This window comes from Pochonia chlamydosporia, chromosome 4 (genome assembly GCF_001653235.2).
Source record: "Pochonia chlamydosporia 170 chromosome 4, whole genome shotgun sequence".
In the NCBI taxonomy this organism is placed as follows: domain Eukaryota; kingdom Fungi; phylum Ascomycota; class Sordariomycetes; order Hypocreales; family Clavicipitaceae; genus Pochonia; species Pochonia chlamydosporia.
This window is the reverse complement of record NC_035793.1, coordinates 2,263,629-2,289,676: the sequence shown is the minus strand read 5'-3', so window position 1 is coordinate 2,289,676 and position 26,048 is coordinate 2,263,629. Positions and strand designations below refer to the sequence as shown.

Here is a 26,048-nt window from a genome sequence, read left to right as displayed (position 1 = left end):
AATACAGGAAGCGCCTGATGAAACACATTCCACGGAAACCGCCGCCACCGACATCCACACTCAGGAGCAATACTTCCAGAACCTCCACTGCAAACTAAAAAAAAAAAAAAAAAAAAATAGGTAGCTGAAGAATGTCACTGCGGCGCCATCTCCCCACATGGAGTTCCCGTCAAACCCGAATCATTGGGACATATTGCTCCGCTCTAGACTAGCCGACGGGATACATCTCGTGGGAAAGATATCTGGAGGCAGAGAAATGACTAGGCATGAAGAGTAAAGTTGCGGAACTTACCACACTGTCAGTGAACATATCCGCATGCCGATGTCCAGCGTCTCAAAGAGCCCCCAAGCTTTTGGGAAGAGAGATACTAGATTGTGGCAGTGAAGCGCTTGTTCCTGGCCGGTGAGACATTGGCAAGGTTGCAAGGGAACCAACTGGAACAAGCCAATCCGACAACTTTGGACGTCCGCTTCGAGTTTCGCTCAGTTCCGGGCCCCAAGCCGCCAAGAAAATGCTACTCGGCCACAGCTTAGACCCCTTACAAGGAGTAAAAAGTTAAAAATTGCCCTTGGGATGGCATCAGATGTGTCCTTGTTGTCCTGCACAACGACCGAAAAAACAGGCATTTCCATTCCATAGGAAGTCTACAGTTCTGGCAACTGAATGTACAGAGGCCTCCCAGAAGTCTCCTGGGAACCCGAGGATACAGACGAAGACAACGTTGAGAAGGGAGACAATACGACCTTCACTGATGAATGGCGGCCCATGATCCCTTGTTGTGACCCATAAAGACATGTGAAGCCTCACATCCATTCCTGCCCAACCAAAACTTCATACTGCAAGCAGAGGTTACGCGTACTTTTGAATCGAGTGGCAAAACGATTGTCAATTGGCATGACAATTGTCGGGTTTATTTCTCGCCAAACTCCCGTCGAATCGACAGCGCCGAATTTGCCTTCCCCTAGTTGTTTTTTGCCGTCGCAAGTGGCATGCATACACACACACATAGCTCGTACAACGTGTGCTGGGGCGGAAGCATCATCTTCGTTGGCCAAGATCTCCGGGAGGAGAGGAGAGGAGAGGAGAGGAGCGGAAGGGCAAGCAGGGGCCCAACGTCCAAGGAGAAGCGAGCAAGCCACGTCACCAGCCACACTAGATTGTAAAACTCTCCACAGACCGTGGTCTGGACAAATTGATGTGCAATGGATTGACGGCCCCAAAAAAAATAAAAAGCCGATGCGTGTGTGCATGGATTGAGTGAGTGAAGAGCCAACGGTGGTGGGTGGTGGAACAAATGCCATGTCTGTCGAATTGACTTGACTGGCAACCACCCCCAGTCTCTTCCAAAGAAGGGATTTCGCTGTGTCGATCGAAGGTGTGGCGTCTTAAATGATTGATATTCGCCGCAAGCCGAAAGACAACGACTCAACACAGCCACAATGGCTCTCCGGGGGTATTGAGCTAAAAATCAAGGAAGGACAGGGCGAGTCAATCTGTCTGCCCTTGACTTGCCCTGGCCTAAGTTTGTCGAATACTCATCAGAGGCGGACTCTGGGCAGCTGCTCTGTGCCAGACAAGACTCGGTCAGTCGGTCCTGTCTACAATACGGAGTACTCACTCACTAAGAGACACTTACAAAATTGACCCCCCGACATTCGTGACCCATTCTCGACCCCGAAATCCACTGCTCCACAGGGCCTGGGGTTCGAAATGGGCATCTAATAATATTCTATGCGTCTCTCGGCTGAGATCCCCGAGCCACACATCTCAGGGCCTTCCAAGAGCGGCTGCAGTAAGTAACATATACTCCTGAATGCGGGCTGAGGCTCCCTAAACTGTGCTGTGAGCATAAGGTTTCTATTAAGAAAAAAGGTAAATGCGCATAATATCGATGCAATGAAAACGCTATGCTGTCTCTCAAATGATGGTAGGTATGTCTTGGGATAAAGGGTCAACATGTCAGTGTTGCGCTGTCTTCTGGTATTGCCGTAGATTATGACGCTGCGTTGCAGCATGTAAGTCAATATCATCGACCGCCAATGTTACAATGATCCGCTCTGGAGAATCAGAAAAATGTCAGCCTTTGATATGCCTCCATTGGACCCTTCTGGCCGATCATCTCGTAAAGCAAGCAAGGGCGTAAGCCCTATCCTTTTGTTAGCCATGGAGTTCATGTATGGATTTCGCACGGGTAAACATCCTCGGCGTATTGTCCGTCCAGCGACATGACCTTTACAAATCAGCCATCCAAAAATTTTGGAGCATTGTGCGTCAACGTCACATTAACCGTCGCTGGCGTGACGGTGCATTTGCCATCTTGGGGAAATAGTGCAATAGGGGTATTGGCCGCTGATGTCATTGTTGCTGAAGATAACCATGTGCACAATGACATGTTCTCGTACTCAGTGTTGATCAGGCGGCGCCAAACTAACCGCGCGGACCTATGATGTTGGACGCAACAAAAGCCACCATGACGAAACGCTGCTGCAAATTTTGGTCAGTTGTGTAGAGTTTTTCGTGGGCGGCCGCCGCAAAGTCCCTGCATGCATATCCTAGCATATGCTAGCAAAGCTATTATATTAGTCCTTTGGTGAGTAACACTGTGCTGAACGATGCCGTGGGTTTTCGGGCAGGCCAAATTGGGTCTTATTTGAAAGGCGTTGGGAAAAAGTCCACGACCTGGTTCATGGTAGCCGGCACAACCTCCGTCAGGGGCTGGCAGCTAAATTTGTGATTTGTGCTCTGTCCTGCTAGTCTCATTGCGCGCGGTGGTACAGACAATAGACACAGCCACACGGCATGTAGCGGGGCCACCCGCAAAACATTCGCTTTCGCCGAAGTAGTGTACAATGTCTGGCCCAAGGAATCAGAGCAAACTGGAGCAAATTGCAAGTTTGCAAAAGGGATGTGGCACAGTTGAGTTTTGATGGGCCACAGACAGGACGGACAAGGCCTGCGAGCCCGCCGATCTGGCTTCTGGAGTCCGCTAATAGAACCCACTTATGCCACGATGAGCTGCTGTTCCTCCAACACCGGCGAATTCCCTAGTTTCCCCTCCTCACTACTGCACTGTTGTCTGGCCTGGCTGCGTGGCTCACGACGGAAAGAAGGGCAGCAAGCAGTAATCTGGTGGGACGTGGGTTGTTGCATCCCATGCCAGCCGTGGTCGGCCCGTGGCTGCAGTCGGCTAGATGGAGTGAGGGTGGAGTTTCGCTGCTCCTCGTGTCGTGGCCCACACAACCATGACCCCCTGTGAAAGGGCTTGGGAGTGTTGTTGCACCGAAGTTCTTTGGTGTTCGGGGATGGGTTGCTTTGCGCGGTGTAAGGAGGTTGTAGACATGCAGTAGCATGCTCAGTTGTAAGGCTGCTGGGGACGGACCCTTAAAGCTGGTGGCGATATCGTCTAGGATGATGCACTGCCGTGCCTGATTCATTTTGCAATACGGGGTAAAATGCGTTTGCTGGCAGCCATTGATGTCAGTTTTCACATGGACTGTTCTTCAGATTCACACAGAGCATTACCTCCAACTGTCTGTTTCAACACCACCATACAACGAGCACCGAGTCAAGAGAGCCTATCGTGCCAAAAGAGGTGGCAGATTTGGTCGTTGTTGCTGACAGCCCTATGCCAGTTTGATGGTTCAACAGGTACTAGTTTGTTGGCTTGATGCGGACTGTGGGCAACGAACGGCGAACGGCCAGCCCATTACGTAGTTGGTTTGCACTATCCTGAATTTAGAAGCTACAAGTTTGTTAGTAATGGCGACCAATATGGAAGAAATGATAGCTACGGGCCGAAAGAATACGTACATTGGTTTCGGGATGGAACTGCGTTTGCTGATGATGGTTGTTGATGGCAGCCATCCCAGTGCAACAGAACCCAACATGTGAGGCGGAAACATTGGATGTCGTCAAAAGCCACAACGTTGTGCGGAGGTGTGACTGCGTGGCACCAGCCACAGTGGCGTCGACGATGATCGATGTGTCCCAACTTCACAGAATCGACAGTTTGTCCTGCGGGAAGGCAGAGATGGAGGAGGGCAGCAGTTTGTGGCTGGACGACAAGTAGAGTCGATTACAGGGATATGACGGAGGTCGCATGTGCGCGATGTGCTTGACAGTATGTGTAGATTGTTTTTTTTGTTACGATGAGACATTGAACACTTCAGCGCGGGTTGCAAAAAGTTTGATGGACGATGATGTCCTGTAGTGTCGATTTCATCGCGGATCCGAGATGGCGAATATCGCAGGGCGATGTGGTCTGTGTGGTGCAGATCAAATGGACTGGACCGGGCCAGACTGCAAGACATGGACAGATTTGCCAGCACGACTTGACCTGCCCTGCCCCAACTTCAAAGGTCCAGTCAGCCAGACCAGATTGACCAAATTGACCAGATTGACCAGTTGACCATCAAAAAGGACCAAGCCAAATCAAAGTCAACATTAATGAATCGATCAAAATCAAAATGGCCATTTGGCTGGGCGTGGCACTGGTCAATGGACTTGGCACCTTAGAACTTGGGCAGGGCCTCGACCTGGTCTGTCACGCACTAACAATTAAGCTACGGGTACAGGCGACCTCTCGCAGTCCGTCGTTGCGGCTGTGGCCAACAGGGATCGCGTTCGAGAGCGCCTCCAAAACCCACAATCCGACAACATTTGAGCACCAGGCTTCGTCGGCCCCAGTTCTCCTCGACCCATGCCTCCGTCTGGATGCTTGCTCCATGTTGTTCTGTTCGGCCATCGAAGCCGCTGCCCATGTCAGCGGAGCCGTCCCAGCACTATTAGCCCCTGGTTCATCTCCTGGAGGGTCTAAAGCAGTCAGTATGTGCTTCCATCTCATCTCAACACGGAGCCTTGGCTGTCGCGGAAGCATCTAAGCAGGTGCTAGTACACGCTATTATGTGGTCCTTCAATATCGCCAACTGCCCATCCAACGGCGCCAACACCATAATCTCACCGTGGAATTCGCCATTATGCAAAATGTAGTGGTTAGCAGCCAGCTTGCATGCGTGGAGAAACCTCTGCCAGTGACCCAGGCAGAATCAGACAATGAAACAACGCGGCCGGGCTCAAGACTGCCGCAGCACTAACCTCCTGGTTGTACAGGCCACCAATGCCGCCGTTTTTTCTGCCTCCTGGTACCTGGATTGAGCATGACTTGGGAGTAGATGTGTACTACAACGGAGAAGAGCCTGAAAGAATGGTAGCCGCTCATAGCCGGACGGCCTCAGTCACGTCACCATGTATATCCAAGGTGTGACTCTTCCTACAGTGAGCTTATGGGAGCCAAAATAGCGAATGCCTGAACGGCAGTCAGTCCACATACCTAGGTAGACAAGACAGAAGTTCGACGTATATGCATCCTGCAGCTGCCGTGCGTCCATGTGCTGCGGATCAATGCCGAAGGAAGTGGTATATTGGTCGACTCTCAAGTCAAGCAAACGACTAAACTTGTCATATATTCATTGAAACACTTGTATCTGAGAAAATAGCAGCATGGGGTCGTACCTTTTCTCTCACATGTGCTGCGTCTAACAGACAGGAACTGTTGCCTGGTTATGGGTTCGCCGCCGCACTGGTGTCAAACGACGCCAATTACCTCGTAGAATCGTGACCACAAGAGGAAGTTGTAATATTCAATCTTTCCTCTTCTTTTTTGGATCAGCATGTACAACCACCACATGCTTATAATCGTGCCAGTTGAAAGTGGGCAAGTTCAATCAACTCCTTGCAGGTTTTGCCATGTTTGCCGGGTCCATTCCCCAATTCAACCACCGCAGATTCGCTCGTCATACGTGTCCATTTAGCGGCTTTGAGCTTCTAGCTGAAATGAACAAGCACAGTGACGCAATTTTGGACTGTCATCTCTGGCCTCCAGCTACTCATCTAACACTCGTTCCTACTTGAGAGCGCCAGAGGTTCGCCGTTGCCACAACATGAAGGCCCGTAAATTGCGTGTGGCTTGACTAGGACATGAGATGTTGGCCAAACCCTCGTCCATTTTGCCACATTCCTCGCAATCCTTACTGCGTGTTCCGTCCATGTGCGTATGGTAGGCACAAGGTGAGGCAAGCATGACCAAATTTACACCTCAACCTTATCCCATGCTCGACATAACCCTGGCCGGGATCGTTTTTGATGATAAAAGACGGAGACTGCCGTTTCTATTCCTGAACCAACAGATCCCCGTCAGTGCGAGATCAAATATCCACAAAAGCACGACCTTTTTCCTTTGGCCCCAGGCGGCAAATCTCTGCATGTCGTTTTATTAGTTACTGGCATGACGGGTACTGCACAGCGCTGTAAGTGATTTTTTCTTCCTCTTTTGGGGGTATGCTCCATCCTCTTTCCTATGTCGACGCCACCCACTCACACCACAACGAAATTTATTCACACTCCCCCTTCACAATGTGAGAAAGTCGGTTGGAGCTGGACCAGGCCCCGTACTTTGTACAGCTCAGAGAAATGTTCAGTTATGGACCTGGCAACCTGGGACTTCGTTGTCGTATCGGCCTAGGCATCCGAGCCACCAGACCACAGAGTCAGATCCTCAAGCAGTATTTGCGGACGTGCATGCACAACAGAGAGTGCCTGAAGCACATTGTTGACCTCGATTCGTAACTGTCGGCTTGGCACTACCGATGAGGGACATTGGAGCACGTTGACATGTTGACAAATTCGCATCTGGATGGCGAGCTTCCAGCGAAGCTCGAGATATCGACCAGGGCCAGGCCACCACATTAGACGTGTACTCCAAGGGCCGCAAGACAACATTGAAAACATTTGAGCTGGTTCGGGGTGTCTGGCACAAGCACCAACACAGATGACAGAGCATCGGGAGGGTGTGAGCCCAGTCCCAAGGCTTGTTGGTGTGCGGATGGGGATGTGGATGTGGATGTCTGGTGGATGTTGTGCGGATGCAAATGTCCAGGCCAGTGCTTGGGGAGTGCCCTGGGAGTGCTTGGGGCGGCTCCTCTTATCGACCTCAAGTACTCCTGCCCTTGTCCTCCATGTTTATGCCTGGCAGGCAAGTGCCCAGCCCCCACACCCTCCCCCAAGAGCTAGCAGGCTGGGCCGACATGAAATGGTGAACCAGACAGAGTGCAGAGCTGCAGTCTGTTGCTTGACTGGAGACAGGACATGGAGTGGTCCGGTCTGGCTTGGTCTCTTCTGCTCAGTTTGGTCTGGTACCTTGCTCAGCAAATGCCTGTACTTAAGTACCTAGGTACTACGTTCTATGCCTCAAGTTGAACGAGGTCCGTCTGTTCCTTGTCCTTTTTTCTCTCTCCAATGTGCTTGGCTGGGTGGGCGACTGACTGACTGACTGATTGACTGACAGGACCAGACCAAACCAGACCAAACGACTAATCATCGACCCTGGCTCACACCAGACTTCTCTTTCACACGCCCTACCCTTTCGACTTCATCTTTTCTTCTTCACTCCTCTTCCATCTTCTATCCTCTCGCTGTATATTTCTCTTTCAAATTCTTTCTTTACAGTCTCGCCCCTGACTTGCTATTTTTTCTAGCTCTTGGGCTCAACATCCGTCTTCGGCCTTTCGCGCTTACTCTTTTTATTTTACAGCACCTGTTTCCCGTCGTGGCTTCTGGCTTTAAGTCACTGCTATAGCTTGGCTAGCCTCACGGCTCCGACAAACGAGGGCACATGAATTCCTGAGCCTTTCTCATATGGGAAACCCTTCATCACGCGAAAGCATTTATCGGCCAAGGACCCAGCTGGAAATTTTGTCAGGCTAAATCGGCGAATTTGACGTCTTCCTTACACATTGCGGGATCTTGGCAGTGATAGACGCTCGATCCCCAGCACCATGTTTCGGCAAAGGTAAGTGGTTTCCCAGGCGTATACTCAGACTATCTGATGGGTATTCTTTACGACTATGCTGTAGATTTGCAAAAGCTTTGACGTCCTCAGGCACATGGAACACTTCCTCCCGCCCTGGATTGATCTTTGTTCTAGCCTATCTACCGTCGCTGATCCCCAACGACTCCAGTGACTAACACCACCGTCTGAAATCAGAACAAGCTCACAAAAGCCGGGCGATGACCTGTTGGCAAACTTCAGGCAACAATTTCCTGAAGTTGCGGCGGTTACCTCAGAAGGGTCTGCCCCAACCATTACCCAGCCAACTTCCACCGTCGACAACCCGACCATCAATCTTCCTCCCCAAGATCCGAGGTATGTTTCCCCTTTCCTTGCCAACCGAGGGCTTGTCTGTGCCTCTAGTAGAGATCTAGAGGTACCAGGTACCTCTTTTTGCCAACAGACGAGGTTTCTTCATTATCCGTTGGCATCTAGCTTCTCCGATAACGAGACTAATTTACCCCGACTGCGAATTGCAGGGCCCAAAATGTTGAAAACGACGCATTTCGAGATCAAGATCCGACGCCTCGAGCGTCTCATGAGCCATGGAGATTTACACCCTCTCTCCTAGACCCGAACTCCTATGCGTTTAACGCATTTGCCAATGCGCAACCTGGCTACTATACGCCTACTCCAGGAGGTAACAACACCCTCTTTCACTCACAAGCAGGGGATTTGCATACGCCAACACTAGGAGCTGGAGGCATAGGCACGCCGCTATCCATGCCAAACTCCGGTGACCCTCTCCATTCCGGTGCTGCTGTCATGGACATGTCTGGATTCCAAGCGTTGCAACCACATCAGTTCCATCACTTCAATCCATTCATCCAGGGAGCACAACCTGTCCAACAAGCCTTTGCACCTACTTCATTTGTTCATCAAGACACTGGCTACGAGACTATGGAACAGGATGGTGTTATGTTGGAAGCACCACCACCAGAGCACCGCGTGCCGTCTATGGCGCCAACGGCCCTGCAGCAGCAAAAGATTGTCAGTCGCATGCAGATGAGCCATGCCCTTCCACCGAACGCCGAGAAATTTCGCTTTCATTCCACGCTAAATGCACCTACCGCCATGATCAAACATGCAGACGAAATCCCAATTACCTACCTCAACAAAGGACAGGCGTATTCACTCTCTGTTGTTGATACAAGCGGAACAGTTCCGGTGCAACCAGGTACCAAGTACAGAACGTTTGTGCGTGTGTCATTCGAGGAAGAAGAGCAAAGACAGAAGCCCAGTGTTTGTTGGGGTCTGTGGAAAGAGGGCAGAGGCACCAATGAGGCTCATCAAAGAGGTGGCAAGCTTCAGGCTGTTGAGTATGTCGAGGCGGGCCAGCCTGCAGAGACCGATGATAAGCGACCACGAATCGAAGTGGAAAGCTCCTCCTTTGACGGGTTTTGCGTTACTTGGACTCCCGGAGCCAACGGTTCCCCCGAAATTAACCTTGCTGTCCGATTTAACTTTTTGTCCACCGACTTCAGTCACTCAAAAGGCGTCAAGGGTATTCCTGTACGACTTTGTGCAAAAACCAGTCAAATCCCCGCCGACGGCTCCCCGAAAGAGGCCGAAACGAATCCCGAGGTTTGCTTTTGCAAAGTGAAACTCTTCCGAGACCATGGAGCTGAGAGGAAACTTTCCAACGATATCGCCCACGTAAAGAAGTCTATCGACAAGCTGAAGCAGCAACTTGCACAGATTGAAAGCGGTATGAAGGACGTGGGAAAACGAAAACGAATAAGCAATGCTGCCAAAGGAAGCGATCCTCAACGACCAGGCAAGGTGCAGAAGCACAAACGGACCTGGTCCATGTCTTCTGCTAGCTCTGCCGGAGCAGGTGGAAATCGGATGACACTGGAGGAAGACTTACAGATCAAGTTGCAGACACTGCAAGACATGTTTACGAGCACAAGGCCAATCAGCATACTTTACCTGCGAGGCGAGGATCTCGACAACCCCGACCTCCATCCCGTGTCTCTTCCCGGGGACATGTCTCCTCCAAACAAGCTGGAGGTGTCCCGTGAAGGGCCCAATTGGCAAGCTCGCAGCACGAAATCCTCGGTCACTGGGTCAATGATTTCCCCGTCTCCCAGCTCCCTGTCCCTGGCCTCTCAGGCGTCTGGTATGTGGCAAAATATCGATAACGCTGCTTCGGGGAAGACGTTTGAACAACTATCCCGAGTCACCCGTACAGATGAGTCTGGTACGTTGAGCGGATGGATTGAGGCTCTTGGCGTCGATCCGTCATATCGGCCTCCGCCGGAACAAGCTGAAAAGCCGGTTGCTTGCTTTTATGTGCAATATCACGACAAGTCCGAACAAGAGAAGCCGACCTACCACCGGGCTATTTATCTCTCGAAGCGAACTTTGGAAGAATTCCATGGCAGGATTGCCAGCAAATGGGGCGTTGAACCAGCCAAGGTCTTACGGTCGATACACGTACTACAGGGAGGAGGGTTGGAAATTGAGATGGACGATGATGTTATTCGCGAGCTGAAGGAAGGTCAAGATATGCGCCTAGAAATCGAGGAAGTTGTCGAACCGCCTACACAGACCAAGCGCGAATGGGAGATGTCGATTGACGAAACAATAACTGACAGCGACGACGTTGCGCCTCCTGCCAAAGGCTACGTTCTTAGGCTGATTTTTTGAAGATAATTTTGGGATAATTCTCGAGGACTATCGATTTTTGAAGAAACGAATTGCGAGCGGACTCAGCGGAGAGCCAAAGATATTATGCGAAACTTCAAACAAATTTTGTGTTCCCCCCGATTTACTTTTACATATGGGTTGGCGACTACCCACCGTACACGATGCACAGTTTAACGACGAGTGATATTATATGGCATTGCTTCTATATCTATTTCTATTCATTTATTTTCTTTTTATTTGATCAAGAGATACCACGGGCTGCTGTTCTACGGAGCAATCATACTCAAAGACAAAAGTGTCAACATTGTCGAGAGAGATGATGCAAGGAGACGGACTACTCGACGTTGACCAATCTTATTTATTTCTATTTCGTGCAGCTGGAAACGCAAAAACGACTTGTGTGTGATATTGGCAGGCACGACTCAAGTACAGGACCAGAGCCACAAGTTGTCGTCATACTGTATATTTGGGCATGCTGGGTGTGCTTGAGATTTGTCATACAAGTGAGCCTTGTTGCGGGCAGCTTTTGTACAAAGACTTTGTATACCCTTTTTTTTTTTTTTTTTTTTTATTTGATTGGTTTACGGCATTTGCATAGGCAAGGAAAGGACGAGGAGGATGGGGTATTGGAGATGTCCCATAGTTGGAATACTAAAGCTGGGTTGAAATCATATCTGTGGCACTAGACGTGACTACGAATGGGCGTACGGAGTCAACTGGTCTGGTTGGTAGGCTGGCACTAGCACTGCTTCAATGTTTGCTTGAGCGAGGGAAGGTCAGCCTGAGAGAGAAGAGACCTTGCTATTAGGCGGGGCTCTGTGAGCCACTTATTACTTGCCATAATTTGGGGCATTATGATAATTAGCATTGAAAATACCTCAAGAGACTTGGTTCATTACCAATCTGCAAGTTAGCGCGACGGTATCTTGTGTGTCCACGTTTTTGACAGAGGGAAGAACTGGCAGTCGGAGATCGAGAGGGCTGGATAGCATGCCCAACCAATAATAAGATGGTGCTATAGAAATAGTTGAAGCACCCACTGTACTTGCCATAAAGACACAAGCAGCACTAGATGTTGCTTAATTGTTGAGACATTGATGTCTAGCTACCTAACTCAGTACCTACCTAGGCAGGTACTTGGCTGCAGCATCTGCGCATCTAGGCAGTGACTCCAAATAACACAGAGCGGCAAGAGTGCATACCTAAAGTTGATACTAGGGAATCTGATGCCGGAGACTTCACACCCTGGAGCTTGTTAGGTTGTTACATGTCATCGAGACGCTAGCAGCAAATCGGGCCAACCATGAAGACTTGGACGAGGATTGAAGCGTGTTCTGTGGAACAGAGTTATGGACTACTTGCACAGTTGAAGCACGCCGAGCCTGTCAAGTAGAAGACACATGGGGATTCGATGCTGCTAGTGCTTTACTTGCAGTACTTGTGCATAATTACGGAGCAGAGGCTCTGGTAGGTGCCTCAAGGGCTGCAGGGCCGGGAGGGGTGGGAAAGGCGGAGGAGTTTGTGTGTCTTACCTCTTTGTGTGTGCGGAGAATAAGATTACGGAGGAGGTATTTTGTATAAGTCGGATGTTTCGAAACGAGGCCGTTGACCCGGATGGGTCAAATAGTTTCCCATTTGGATGGAGGACCTTCTGTGTTGGGCATCGGCAGGGAAGATTGGCTGACGAAAGAGGAGGAAATTGAGGATAGCAAGGCGAAATGAAGGGAAGCTGTTGCGAGTGCATGCATGTGCAATACCGCATTCAAGGAACATGGAGCAAGCAGTCCATGTTGGCCATGAAACATGGAACAAACGGGTGCTGAGTGCCGGGTGAGGAAATCAAATAGGTTTCGGGGGCTTTCGAGCACCAGGTTCGCCAGGAGACGGGGGCTGGAGGGCTAACCAGCAAGCCAGATGGTGTCAAGATTGCATGCAATGTGATGAATGTGCCTTAAACAGCCGTTGGGCTGGAAGAGAGGCACTGGTGATGATTTCACGGTCGAATTGACATGGAGCGTGGCGAAAAAGTCTCAGCATGGTTCACATCTGTGGCTGAACAAGGATTGGGGGTTGTGTCGTCTGGTGGGCCATGCAGTGCGACAATTGGAAGAGAAGAAAAGACAGCGAATTGGAGTGGCTGAATGGAATAAGAATGGAGAGGTTCTGGTTTCATCCCTGGCAATATTGTAGTACGGCGGTACTTAATAAGTTTGAGCCCGAGCATCTGCGGAGGAGTTTGTGTGTGCTGTACGGAGTACTTCATATGAGTGAGCAGATTTGCTCTGATTCAATTTCGATGAGTTCCCATGTTTGGAGGCGCAATGAGTCCCCACACCCTGCACAAGGCCATCATGCCACTTCTGGTGACGGGAAGGGGCATGGAGCTTTTGCTCCTGGCGAAATGCGACCAGGGCCTGACATGGGGACATGGGGGCATGGGGATATTTTGTATGTATGTACGTACTTTACTGTGTTTGATGAGAGCAAATAATAAGATTGTAACTGACGGATGGGAATGCAGAGCGAACAGGGGAAACCAGACCGGCCGTTTTGCCACCATATTGTTGTGGCTTGACAAAAAGTCTGGTGCACAATTTCAGTCCGTGGGTTTATTGTGCTCCATGTCAAATGTCAAGCTCATCAACGCGTGGCGGGGGCGAAGAACGGTTTTCTCGTTCCTTTATTTGGTGTGGCTCGATTTGGTGCATTAGCCACAATGTTGATGCATAATCATATGAAAGGATGAGACATTGGAAGCGACGGGCGCCAATGACGAAGCTAGGGGATAAAAGTGACAGTATGATACTGTTGGTTTCTTTTGCTTCTTCGGTCGTGAGATGAACTGGCTGGCTGCTTCGGTATCAAAGAGGGGGTCGATATAACAAAACCAATCTTGGCTTGCCTTCGTTTGTCCACAGTCAACATTGTGTGCCGTGGCGAGGCTGCTGATGGTATGCTGATGGTACGTTGGACGACTCGATGTGACCATGATTGAAATAGGGCCGCATAACGAACAACGGCGGAAGTTTGATTCATTGCTGCTGGGGGTGTTGGTGAATAGCCATGTCGCAGTGTGGCTCACCGGTTATAGGAGCCGGGATGGCGTGTCATGGAACCAGAGCAGGTAGACCAGACTCACCAGAGAATACATCCATCTTCTGCCAAGGTACCACGGTGTGTTGAGTATTCGACAATTTTGTCTTGACTTGCAGCGTATTTAGATGTAGTGGATCAAAAAATGGTAAATTGAGTGGCTAAATGCTGCTGAAGCTGCCATATTTGAGGGTATGGTCTGGTCGTCTACACATGCCATGGGTTGGGTTAAATTGCCCGATGGGACACGTGGACCAGCTGTTCTGCGGGCGGCATGAGCTGAACCTCTGCAGAATAGGGAGAGATTAGCTATCATGTGTCTTGTCAAGCAGTTGGCAAGCATCCGTGGCGGGTGCTCGAGATGAGGAGGCTGGGTTTCAAAGCGAGGTGATGGCAGATGGATGGATGGATGGATGGAGATGGAGATTGAAAGGTGGACATCTGGAGTGGAGGGGAGGAGACTTGGGGGAGCTCGGCCGGAAACCGCAGGCTGTGCTATACGTGGTTTGTAGCGGGGAAGGAACAACCGAGTCCACCAAGAAGATTGGGCAGGAGCGGATTGATTGATTCAATGTTGTGAACTGGATGCATGTTATGCACGAATCTCTAAAGTTTGGCAGGCACTTTGAGGCACACTGCCCTCCATGTCGGCGTGATTTTTTTTTTTTTTTTTTTTTTTTTTTTGCTGAGACAAGACGATCCTTCTCTACAGATCTTATCACGATGTTAACCGGGGATCGAAAATGGGATTTGACGAGTGAGATGTATCGCACGCAGTACCAAGAAGAGAGAACAAATTTAGAATCCAAGCGGCAAAGAAATTACCCTCACACACCCCGGAAGACGTGGCATATTGTACTCCGTGTATCTGAACAATCAGCATGAATCTAATAACCGAGCAAGCCAGGGATGGAGGGGGTGTAGTAAAGGAATACTCGGTGAACGACGGCGCGTGTGAATGCGGAAACATGTCCGCCCGCACTGTCTAGGAAATCGCGATACGTATGGACATACTCCGAGTAAAGTACAGGACTTGGGTAAATAATTAGATGATGACTGAGGCTTACATGAGAGCCGTTGGCATGATGAATGGCTGGTTGGTTGATAGATGTTGACCACATCAACGCGCTCTTCCCAAGTTGCCAGCTACTTGACTGGGTGGTTGATGAGAACCAACATGGATGGAGTGGATTCTTCTGCAGGCTGGCACATGGAGGGCATCTAGCGACTGAGCATGTGTGCGACGATTAGCATCCTGAGCAATGAGGCTTTGAGACGGATGGTGCATTGATGGCGGGATGGCTTACGCCTCGAGCTTTGGCTGCCTTGGGGTCAAGGCGACTTTGAGGGTTGAGTGGAGGAGCGGAGTTTTGTGATGGTTCGGTGAATCATTGGAGGAACCGTACCGTGGTGTGTACTGTACTGTATGGGCAGTGATAAACACTGATCGTGAGTTTGTCACGGGTCTTGTAGAAACGTTGAGCGTTGAGCGTTGACGATTTGATGACGATGGCGATGACCGGAAAACATTGAAGCTTACTGGAAGAGGGTCACCTGGTCTTGACTCTTGAGCTTGGGGCCAACTCACAGTGTAGAGTCGGTGTACTGCCGGCAATTTGACTCTCCGTCAAGCGTCCACTCAGAGCGTAAGTAACGGAATGATTGTTTAGGACACGACGTTGTTGAAGGTGACGATGGGGGGATGTTGTCAAGCCACGACTGTGCAGAGTAGTGGGTGATGGAACATAAGCCATGGGAAGGTCCCGATGTCCTGTCAACAGCGCTAGAAGCCGCTGAAACATGCCGTAACCGATCAATTACAGTTGAGCTCATTCCCTTACCAGATTTGACACTGAGAAATGCTGCCACGGGTCAACTTCGTAATCCAGACCACGGCTGACAACCTGCACTATCCAGACACTGCCCTCTCAGTGGTTCACCATGACCACCATCAACTCAACAATGACCGGCCCCTCAGCTCAACTAGGATTGCGAAACGAGCTTGCTACAGTCGAGAGCAGTACAGTAATTTGGCCGAATGTACCAGACTTGTCAAAACCGTTTTCGATCGTCGCTGCCACTGTCCCAAGTGTCCCCCCCCGCGCCGCCGCCGCCATGTGCCATCTTGTCGATCTCTCGTGGGGCGACACACGAACTATCGATGTTTGGTCGTTCGGCCTTCCTCCGCGAGTTATGCGCCAGGAGTGACATTCAACGGCCAGAGGACACGGCAGCTAGAGGCGTGTTGCCCTAGATCGCTGCAAAGCCCATGTGGTAATGTTTCTGTCATGGATTGAGGTACTGCCGCATGCCCACCACAGTTCGAATTGACGCCCAGGACGACGCCTTTGGAAAGCCAGCCATCTGGGCCAGCGCAGCAAGGTACCCGCCTGTTGGAACAGTGGAATCAATTCAGTACTGTGACGATGTGAAACACTGTGAACGAGCCTTGCCGCGATTCCTGCACAAGCCAGACACCTACAGCAGCTTGGCCCTGTTGATACCTTATGTTTGCCCAGAAGCTACTTATCCTGTCAATCATGGCCTCCAGCAACTTATTCCAGAATACCATCAAATTGCCTTTGACTAGCCAGGGCTGGACACGCCGTCGATCTTTACCTGATCATCTCATCGTCCCAAATGACCATCCAACCAGCGTTATTGACGAGAGACATGCACGGCCACTACCTTTTCGTAACTCAAACCAAGCTGGGAACTGTAGCCAATGAGAGGCCAGGCTTCTGACGGATTTGGGAAGTCTGCTGGTGTTGTGAGCAGCTTCAGCTCAATCTTGACTATGCGAGGTAAAAGGTATTACTACAACCAGGCGAAGTTGTTGCAAACTGAATATTCTAATCAAATGCTTTTTAGCCTCTGGCATCATACCAGGTTGCTCGTCTCGTTCTGGTCTGCTCTGCTCTACTCCAGTGAGTGTGCTTCTGTAACCAAGTTGGCATTTCAGGCTAGGCTCACACTGAGATCTAGCCATGATTTTAACCATATAACTCATAAATAAATAAATAATTAGAATTGCCAACATGGAATCACAAGTTGGGGTAAGCTTCGTTGCAAGGTTTCCTCTCCAGAAACCCGCTTCTTGAACTGTGTGATTGTTGCAAGTACAACAGCCCAGCAATTCGTCAGCTTTCACAAGTGTGTACGACGGAGCCTGGTTACACTTGCCTTGAATAACTGCAACTCATATCTAGAAGTAGTTTCATCATTATTCACAATGTCGTTGCAAGGTTGATTAGCCGAAAACTGGCATGTCGTATCCAACAGAACGGAAAATTGCAATGTCACAGCATAAGTTGCCTGCATATCAGAGCAAAAGTGACAAATTTTCCATGCTTCTGGGTAAGACATTGAGGGCAGGTCTAGGGAGATTCTCTTGCCACACAGCAGTGAACAATTTCACTCATCTCTAACTAAATTTGCTTCGCTGTCATCGGAAATGAAACTGTACATGTTTGCACACTGACAGCCTGCCACTAAATAAATGGGAAAACTCACCAAGTAATGAGCAGAGTACTTCTGAACCATTTAATCGCTCAATAAGAAACTGTTCCTGTATTCTCACTCTCCTTTGGCATTATTTGCCCTGATCGGCTGGAATATGATACAAGCATTTCAGCAACCTACGCCTAAACACCCTAAGTATCTTGACGTTGAACCGACCTTTCAACACTCAACTACACTGTTGGAGGTAGTAATCTACAATCTTAAATAAGAATACTGAGTTTTGAGTGGGAAATAAATTCTCGGAATGCCTGAACGCTTAGTTCCCTTCTCGCACCTGCATGCCAAACGAAGACGTTATTTCAATGTTTGCGTCTATATCCCAAGTTTTCGTTCTCCCATACTCTTGCATCTGACTATTATTTCTGAACGTCACTTTCTCCTCTTAAGACCTAGTTCGTACTAACTGTTGGAAAATTCCGCGTGCGGATCTAGACAAGCTATCAACGCTCATAGGTAAAACATGTTTGCTACAATGCTGATTTCTGAGATTGTACTCTTTATGTAGACAATATGGGTATTCAGATATTCCCTCATTTGAGGAACATGGAAACTCTCACTCCTCTATCTATAGCTCCTAGCACTTCTGTGCGGTATTGCTGCTGTTATTGCTATCGTCGGAAGCACTCAATCGCGAGTTTCTTTCAAAATCATGCCATTGGCGTTGTTGGAATGTCACGTAATTGTCAGGAAATACGGTTACTCGAGCTGCCGAACCTTTCCTAGCCTGAACTTGTTGCTACCAAAGGCTTGATCCGATGAATACGACCAAAAGCAGATGGCGTAGCAAGATAGTCACAAGATGACAAGTTAATGATAAATCCTGACGACAAAATTGGCAAAGGTGGACCGCATTCCACTAAGCTATCAACGAAACTGAATTGCGGTTTATCGTAGGAGATATTCTAACGTCCAGTCTCGGAACCCAACGCTCATGAGCAATGCTTGGTTCTAAATGGATTGGACTCCTCAGATTGGTGTAATTAAGAGTAATTGGCACCATACTGCGGTTTGCTAAAGGGACATCTTCAATGTCCTCTTCATGGTCACATACCCGGCAGCTTACACACGTTCTGTCGAGTTTCCTGGTACAATCAGTTTCGTCCTTGCCAACGAACATTCGGGATTTAAAGTAGTGCCCCGTATGTGCGGTTTCAGTAAATTATCCAACCTCATGCACACGAAGATATTGTCACAACATTTTCCATCTCATTGCAGGCAAGCATAAGACACAACAGTGGTAGGAGCTTTATTCCCAATGTTACAACATGTCGTCTAAGAAGTTTCTGCGCCAACGGAGACACTATTTCAAACCAATATACAAAAAGCAACATGCATTCGCACTGAGAAATATGCCATCCTGGTTACAGCACATGATCAAACATGATCAACCTCATCATAGCGCTTCGCATGGCAGGGAAAGTAAGTGTTCATTCGTCTCATAAATAGCAAGTCCGTGATATCTACTAGTATGATCTCTAACAAGGTTTGGGAGCACCCTATCATTGCAACCTAGTTACTTCCAACTTGTTCGAAAACTCATCCCACTCCAAACCTCATAAATACCTACGACAAGGAACCGGCAGCTCAATTTCGTAACCAAAACTTTCCTCCCATCTATTCCACCGTCTCGTTCCTTCACGCTTTACCGAAGACGGCTATACAAAACATACAATTGCCCATGACTTGCTTAGACAGATGCCAAAACAGCAATCACAACAACACCACCCATCGCCCAACAAATGCTCATTCGCCGTCCAGCAGACTTCTTCTCATCCGTGGCCGTCGGGCTAGCCGCACTGTCGCTTTGTGTACTCGTTGAGCCACCCGCCGCGCTCGTCGTCTTAGATGCATTGTCCTTCTTGCAAACCGTAGGTTTCGTAGGGAACGTGACGCCATCGCATTTCGGCGCAGGCTTATCGGTGGACTTTCCAGTGGCGTGTAATCCTCCGGCAGGTTGGGTATCGGGATGGCAGTCCAGCTGCCAGCACTCATGACAATCCGAGTCGTAAAGTACCGCGAAGCAATCCTTGTTCAACCCGCAGAGCGAGTTGCAGCCTTGAGAGTCCGTAACTATGTCGTCGCTAATGACACCCTTGACTGCGAGCGCCGAATGGGCCAGCGTAGTCGCAGCCACGACGATGGACAGTAAAGAGGCTCGCATGGTGATTTTGTTGGAATGTCGCTCAGTTGATTTGTAAAGAGGAATCAAGAGTAAAGAAGTCTGCGAAACAGGAGAACATGTTTTGGGCGGTCGTAGTCTTGAGGTGACCCTGGTTTTACAATGCCTGTATCAACATAACGCATTGAGGCGCACACTTAGCGCGTGTGAGATGCTGGGAATAATCTCACGGATTTGCAACACTGAACAGGGGGGTAGTCAATTGTGGTGTCCTAACTTAACTTCCGGTAAGGTCTAAGCTTAAAACAGAGCACTTGAGGAGTTAAAACGCTGAGAGTTGGCTGCTTTAGCACACAAGTGTCTGCTTCGCAACGAGTTGCTGGGGTACCCTGTAAGGCTGTATGAGGGACGACTTATTTTTACGCTGATCTCGCTGTTTTTGAATAAAACTCTTTGGAGACTAAACGAATCCTGCGGTTGAACGGTGAGCTAGAGGTCGTCCAGCGGCACATCTTACTACTTTGAGTACGCTAGTTTCATGAAACCCAAAAACTCCTTCGTGGCAACGTCTATCCTTTGGACATCTTACATCCTTTCTACCATTATAGATCAGAAGGAGCCAGCTCGCTGTTGATATGTATTAAAGAAATTACTGTTAGAAGAATTGACCCGGCGAAAGGGAACGCTCCCTTGATGCAGAGACATAGTCTAAGTTATAATCGTTGACAACATGGCGCTTCATCTTTCAAGTGAGTGCCACAAAACTTCCCTCTTTGGGGCTCAAAATTGACCTCGTATGATGTCTAAAACTTTTTCAACTATACCCCTCAACGCCTTTATTCCCGTAGATATCCGATAGTATATGCAAGCTGACCGACTCTTACCCAACTCACCATCAAATACAAGGGTCGAGCCACTAGCCAAGATGAAATAAGTGCATCCTTGCAGAGAGATCAGCAACATTCCTTCTCGTGACGGATGATCAGTCTTGGCAACTTACCAGTCTTCTCGGGAATCAACAAATCGTGATGGATGTACAGCCTGGGGCAGATTTAAATCCCCGGCAAGCATGTCCAAGTACTTGTAAGCGTACTTCTGGGCTGAAGTCCCGCAGATTTTGGTGTTCTCGATGATACCCAGCGGCCAAGCAAGACTCCTACCCGCCGGCGAGAAGCGTCGTCCGAAATCGTCGGTTTCCATAAAGCTTGGGATGCTTGCCAGCACTTCTGTCGTGACTATCCTCATATTGTCTTCGGCGTATTGGTGAAGCTGAGAGAGGTATTTTTCTCGAGTTACTTTCGAGTCTGGAAGGTTAAGTCTTGATAGGCCGCAATCAAGTTGCCCGGTAGCCACGTCTCGGATGAAGACGGCTAGGAATATACGAAGCAGTCGAATAGCGTTCCATAATTTGGCGATGCGCGCGCTGGGATAACGATGACAAATACGTTCATACGCCCAGGCTGCGGAATCGGAAGCGGGTTCGACGCTATACGCCATCCAGGAAGGACAATTCTTGCAAAGAGTTACGATCTCGTGATCTAGGCTCAGGGCCTCGTGAACTAGATTGCAGTCCGGGCTAGCTATTGACCTTGCCTTGATCGAGGCGACTTGATGGATCATAGGCGACAGCTTGACAGTTGGCTCATTAGGGTCATGAAGGACTAGGACCTGCTCATCGAAGGCGATAAAGTCGTCCGGAACGGGGACGCTTCTTTGGATACAACTGGTCTTGATGTTGTTGCTGGCATGGGCAAACATCTTCCGGGAGACGGTCGACTTGAACTGCTGGGGACCCCGTAACCGAAGGAGTTGCATAGAACCAAAAGTGTGAGCAGTCCAGCTGGTAGGTGACTTGCCTCCTTCAAAGACAATGGCCTCAAACAAGCCAAGGACTAAGACGGATGCCAGGGTTCTATCCAGTATCGCGGTTTCAGGCTTCGACAGCAGCTTGTTGACTTCACTCAAGGCTATGGCGTATTTTTGCCTCGCAGATTCCAGATATTCCGCCGATCTGACCCGTCGTGAATAAGCGGCCAGCGCTGTGGCAGAGATGGTGATTGAGCATGCATCCTCGAGGTCCGGATCATCTAGGCAGAGCAAAGGGACGTATCCTTGAAAGGGAGTAGCGTAGATGTACGATGTGAGGAAGTAGGCCATGGAGGCATCCCGCAGGTTGTGGGCTAGAGAAAATGAGAGACCTGACTGCAGCGAGTTTAAAAGTTGAGTGAATGGTGATGTAGGATTCTCGACGGGGTAATAATCTGCATCTTGGTCCTGCTTCTTTATCAAGTCACTAGTGTGATAGTCTGCCTGCTTGGGCTCCTGCGGCCTCTCAAACTTGCAAGTCATGCGGCTTGTCTCGTCTCGTAGGCGAAGAGCAGAGGGATCTCGATATCCAGAGCATTTTATGCCTTTCCGTTTGCATTGTGAACACCCAGTTGGTACTCGATCACACTAGATGATGAAATATGTTAGTGAATTTGTTGGATAATGCGTCACAACGAACTATTGAGTTAATATGCAAAGGACAAGGAGGGCGGTGTGTGGTGTTATGATCATAGATTTTGATATGCCGACTCGGCCGTGGCTTACTCTTAATCTCCTCTTCCGACATGAAAGACATGCCGTGGAGGGCCGGCCGCTGAATACCATGGATGGACTTGACTCTTTTTGTGCCGGCTGTGCCCAGCTCAGCTTGTTCCAGATCAGGTGAATGTGGTATTTGGCCTTGTGCAAATCGTTTTGCCTCAAGCCTCGATGAAGTACCACGGCAACTTATGAAGATTTGCGAAAAGCTGCTCTCAAAATGGAAGGAACCAAGAAGCTTTGAACGGTACATGTACTTATTCGCATCAAATACGTGATGGGAGGCCCCCGGCAAAGCAAGCCATGTAGAAGATTCTGTCAACGCCCGATAGGGCACAGCAAATTAAGATGAAATTGACTTTAAGTCCGTGATGTGTCTGATCGTCTCGTCCCTCACGGTCAATGTCAATCTGGTGCTTATTTAGCGTCGAAATGCCCACCATAAGGGGAATAGCGTCATGCGTCAGATCAGATTTGACTCGGCCGTTCCGATTGTGGAGAGAAGAGCAAGAGCAGCCAGGAAGCACTCATAGTGGTTACGCGGCAGATGTGTTTCCATCAATCATGGAAATTGCCCGTGGCGCAGTTTTGATGGATTCGTATCACCGGCTGTTTTATTCCCAGACTCGGATGTCGATGCCGACATGCGACGAGATGGCTCTGCTCAATAAAGATTGGTCGAGGCATCACCAGTTGAAAGCTTGACTGACGCAGACTTTTCGAACGAATGACCTCAGCGTCATTGCAGGGTACAATGGCAGGGCATTTACATGCATTGGAATTAGTTTGTTACTGTGCTAGATTTTGTTTGTTCATCCAGCCTTGTTTCCCTGAACTTAGCATCTCACTCAATAGGCGCGAGAAATGTTCATGTCTCTCCACTCAAAGGTTGCAAGCTCACCAGGCAACATCAAAATAACCCTCCATCTAGGCACCAGTCTTCCCCTTGAGACTATGGTATATAAATGCGCATCATGCTGTAAAGAAGGCTGATTCACGGCTGCAATCAATTCTCATTAAAGAGTCTTCAAAGTTACCCAAAACTCACCATCCCTTTCTTCACCATGACTTCGCGAACAACCTTCACCGATCACAAAGACACATACCAAGCTGCGCTCATCAGTCTATTCTCCGGTAAACCAGAAGACACAGAACAAGATTTATCTAAACTACTTGCCCCCAACTTTACACAACGAGACGAAGACGGCACCCGAGACTTTGCCGCCATTGTAGCCCACATGCGATGGCTGCGAGAGAATGTGCCCAATGTCACTCTAACCATTACTCGATTCTTGCGTGATGGTTCCCAGATAGCTGACATGCACATTGGATTGACTACACTGGAAGACGGAACAGTTTTGAAATCCGAAACATACATGTTTGGAGAGGTTGCTGATGATGGACGACTGCTTTCTCTTGTAGAAACCGTCAACCAAATCAAGGACTAGGCAGCTGGATAAACCATCAACTTTGGGGTACTGTTATCCAAGTATAGGCAGCGGTATAGAAAAGTGCTAGCTCAATTCAGGAATTACTTTTCTGCGTACGCGTCAAGGAGGGAAAAGAACACAATGCTTCCAGAGCATGTAATGAATGTATGCTCTAACATGCACCAATTCATCTCACAATACCAACTCTAATGCTTGTGCCCCTCGCGACCCTTTCCACAACAATCGCCCTCCATCGCCGCTCTCGCAAGCTTTGCACGGCTCAGGGGGCGAGGCTCTGGGAGAAAATCGCGACCCATGAGATCAGGCAATTCCGCGGGCTCGACCTTTACAACCCCAGCCACCCCAACTTCTCTCTTGGCAATGGTGGTCTTGTAGATAGTGTTGAGCCAGTTTCCGAGACGATATCCCCCCTTGGCAACCTGAAGCTCGACGGTGTCAATGACGGAGTTGTAATAGGTTGGATACAAGTCGCCCTTCTGCAAAGGTTCCGAGCCGTTGGGCATCACCACAGAGCAAACAAAAGCGTTGGCATCCGAAGCCCACCTGGTAGCCGTGGTGACAACATCTCCAATATCGTCTCCTTTGATCCAACCGGCAGCCTGGGACTTGTAAGTGCCAGACGTAATCTCCTTGACCAGATCGTCAGCCCATTTCTGCGCATCCGTCAAAGCGCCGCCGCCAACCAGCTTTTCAGGGATATAAGTATCCCAGTCAGCGTGCAGATTGTCCTTGTATCCGTCAAAAGTGACCTTGATGTCGTTGCCGCCAACTTCGTAAGCTTCATCATGCAAGGGCTGCGTCAAGTCTCCGGTGAAGTGAACAAGAAACTTGAGCGCCTCAGCAACATTAGCCTTGCTCAAGCTTTTACTCCCAACGCGCTGCGTATAGTTGGCCATGGCGGAAATAGAGCATCCCTTGTTGCCGCAGTCGCGGTTGTAGTCGACATTGCAACTCTTGGGAGGACTGTCCTCAGCATCGATGAAGTGCAACGGCGCGGACCATTTGCCTGCGGCTGTGGCACGATAATCGTCAGCCCATGAGGCAATGTTGGCTAGATAAGAGTCGGATGTATCGCCGAGAACACCTTTGGCCCTTTTTTGTTTCAAAGTTTTCCATCAGTATACTTGTTGCCTGATACTATGCTACTCTTGGAGCTTGACAGCAAAGTCTCATAGTCCACTTCGGTTCAAGCTGTCCCCTGTTCAGGCTTACCATGATGCCGCTTCCGAAGACAAATAGTGTTGCGCAATATAAGCGACAGTAGCGTGGCCGAGTTTACCCCAGGCATATGCGCCTTGTGAGACGGACAAGCCGATGAGAGCGGAGTTGAGGAGGGAGGGCATGACGTGAGGCGCAACGGGGTTATTAACACCGTCTAATTGAGACTGGAAGCTGATGTACGGCCAAAAGAGGCAATACGGTTCGGTCTTGGCGGTGCAAAGTAAAGCTTGGCAAACGATGCCAAGATCTCCTAGCTTAAATTGTATAATATGGCTTCAAATGCAATCTGGGGAAGACGTGGGGGCTAATCGGACGAAACATTCAACTCGATCCGCATGAGAACCTTGAGGACCGTAGCAATTACTTATATATTCGTCCAATCCACCATCTATCTGGGTGGTCTCTTTCCCCTTCCAACTGGGCATCTGCTCGGCGAAATATCCCCCAGCTGAAAGCCAACCCTCCACATGTCAGTTACGGCGCTAATCTCAGGAACAATCTTAGAACTCTTACGATGATCTATCATGGCGAAGAGCACAACAAGCGAGCCAGATCTGAGCTCTAAATGGTCAGTTTGCTCGGTCATGCCGCGGCTACCACTACCTGTTTCAGCAGGTCGGGACAATCGGCACTGCACGGGGACGGTCGCACGGCATTGAAGGGTATGGAAGACGAGGATAAGACGCTGAATTAGATCAAAAGGTCAAAAGTGCTGCAGCTCATGTCGAATTCTGGCAAGCTGATAGGGTGGCGGCCAGCTCCGTCTGTTTGGCATTCTTTGTAGGGTTGCGCCGTTGTGGTTTCTAACGCTTTGGCAAGCGAGTAACGAACTCTGGTCTTGGGTTGCCATTTTTGGTGTCGGTCTAGAAATGGTCCGTATGACGAGTGATGATCAGCCTTGAACTATCCGATGCTTATGGTGGGTTCGATCGGCGCACTGAGAAGACAAATGCGGAATACAACCGAAGCGTTGTCTTGTTTCTGATTGCGACAAGGGACAATGATAACTCGTACGGCACGGAAGTGAGTACAACACACTCGCCATATTTGAATCTCTAACGCTGCTTGGTGCGCTGACTTTGCTCCCTTTGCCTGGTTGATGGTAACTTGGCTGACCCAATTATAGTCAGAAGATGCCTCCTTTCAGGGACATCCTTTGCAGGAATGTATTATTTCACTCTTACTGGCCTGAATTACTTGTCTGAACCTTGCTCCATCAGACAAACATGGAAAGGGTCCGTCTTACAAGTTAAGCACTTGATCTATCAGTGGACCACTCTCCACAGATCAACGCCTGAAACACAACCCTTGTATCTGGCCAACTCGCTAAAAAGTGAGACACAACAGGCCAACTGGTAGAGAGCGATGAACCTGCCGGTCTGCCGTACACATAAAACGTATCCTCTTCTGCTTGCTGTGCGAGCAAATGGAGGGCGACCAAGTTTAGTAGAACAAGGTACCACTCCGTGTCAATCACTTCATCATGTTACATGTAACACGCACACATCCTCCTCATCT

The 26,048-nt window shown here is 49.3% G+C and overlaps 6 protein-coding genes across 6 annotated transcripts; 3 read left to right on the top strand and 3 right to left on the bottom strand.

Annotated features, from left to right (window-relative positions):
• Nucleotides 1–7,833: 7,833 nt before the first annotated feature.
• On the top strand, nt 7,834–10,538 carry VFPPC_08120 (CP2 transcription factor; the record flags this gene model as incomplete). Its single annotated transcript, XM_018286879.1, has 3 exons — nt 7,834–7,847; nt 8,043–8,201; nt 8,366–10,538. 3 exons carry the CDS (start codon nt 7,834–7,836, stop codon nt 10,536–10,538), a joined length of 2,346 nt encoding a protein of 781 aa, XP_018143671.1.
• Nucleotides 10,539–18,840: 8,302 nt separating this feature from the next.
• On the bottom strand, nt 18,841–19,314 carry VFPPC_08116 (hypothetical protein; the record flags this gene model as incomplete). Its single annotated transcript, XM_018286878.1, has 1 exon — nt 18,841–19,314. One exon carries the CDS (start codon nt 19,312–19,314, stop codon nt 18,841–18,843), a length of 474 nt encoding a protein of 157 aa, XP_018143669.1.
• A 954-nt stretch (nt 19,315–20,268) lies between these two features.
• VFPPC_08115 (C6 zinc finger domain-containing protein) lies at nt 20,269–21,621 on the bottom strand (the record flags this gene model as incomplete). The annotated part of the gene is made up of 1 exon (XM_018286877.1): nt 20,269–21,621. One exon carries the CDS (start codon nt 21,619–21,621, stop codon nt 20,269–20,271), a length of 1,353 nt encoding a protein of 450 aa, XP_018143668.1.
• Nucleotides 21,622–22,290: 669 nt separating this feature from the next.
• On the top strand, nt 22,291–22,563 carry VFPPC_16046 (hypothetical protein; the record flags this gene model as incomplete). Its single annotated transcript, XM_018293799.1, has 1 exon — nt 22,291–22,563. The coding sequence occupies one exon, from the start codon at nt 22,291–22,293 to the stop codon at nt 22,561–22,563; it is 273 nt and encodes a 90-aa protein (XP_018143667.1).
• A 359-nt stretch (nt 22,564–22,922) lies between these two features.
• VFPPC_08114 (mitochondrial substrate carrier protein) lies at nt 22,923–23,306 on the top strand (the record flags this gene model as incomplete). The annotated part of the gene is made up of 1 exon (XM_018286876.1): nt 22,923–23,306. The coding sequence occupies one exon, from the start codon at nt 22,923–22,925 to the stop codon at nt 23,304–23,306; it is 384 nt and encodes a 127-aa protein (XP_018143666.1).
• A 188-nt stretch (nt 23,307–23,494) lies between these two features.
• On the bottom strand, nt 23,495–24,652 carry VFPPC_14349 (prefoldin subunit; the record flags this gene model as incomplete). Its single annotated transcript, XM_018292118.1, has 2 exons — nt 23,495–24,401; nt 24,522–24,652. The coding sequence occupies 2 exons, from the start codon at nt 24,650–24,652 to the stop codon at nt 23,495–23,497; spliced, it is 1,038 nt and encodes a 345-aa protein (XP_018143665.1).
• Between the last annotated feature and the right edge of the window lie 1,396 nt (nt 24,653–26,048).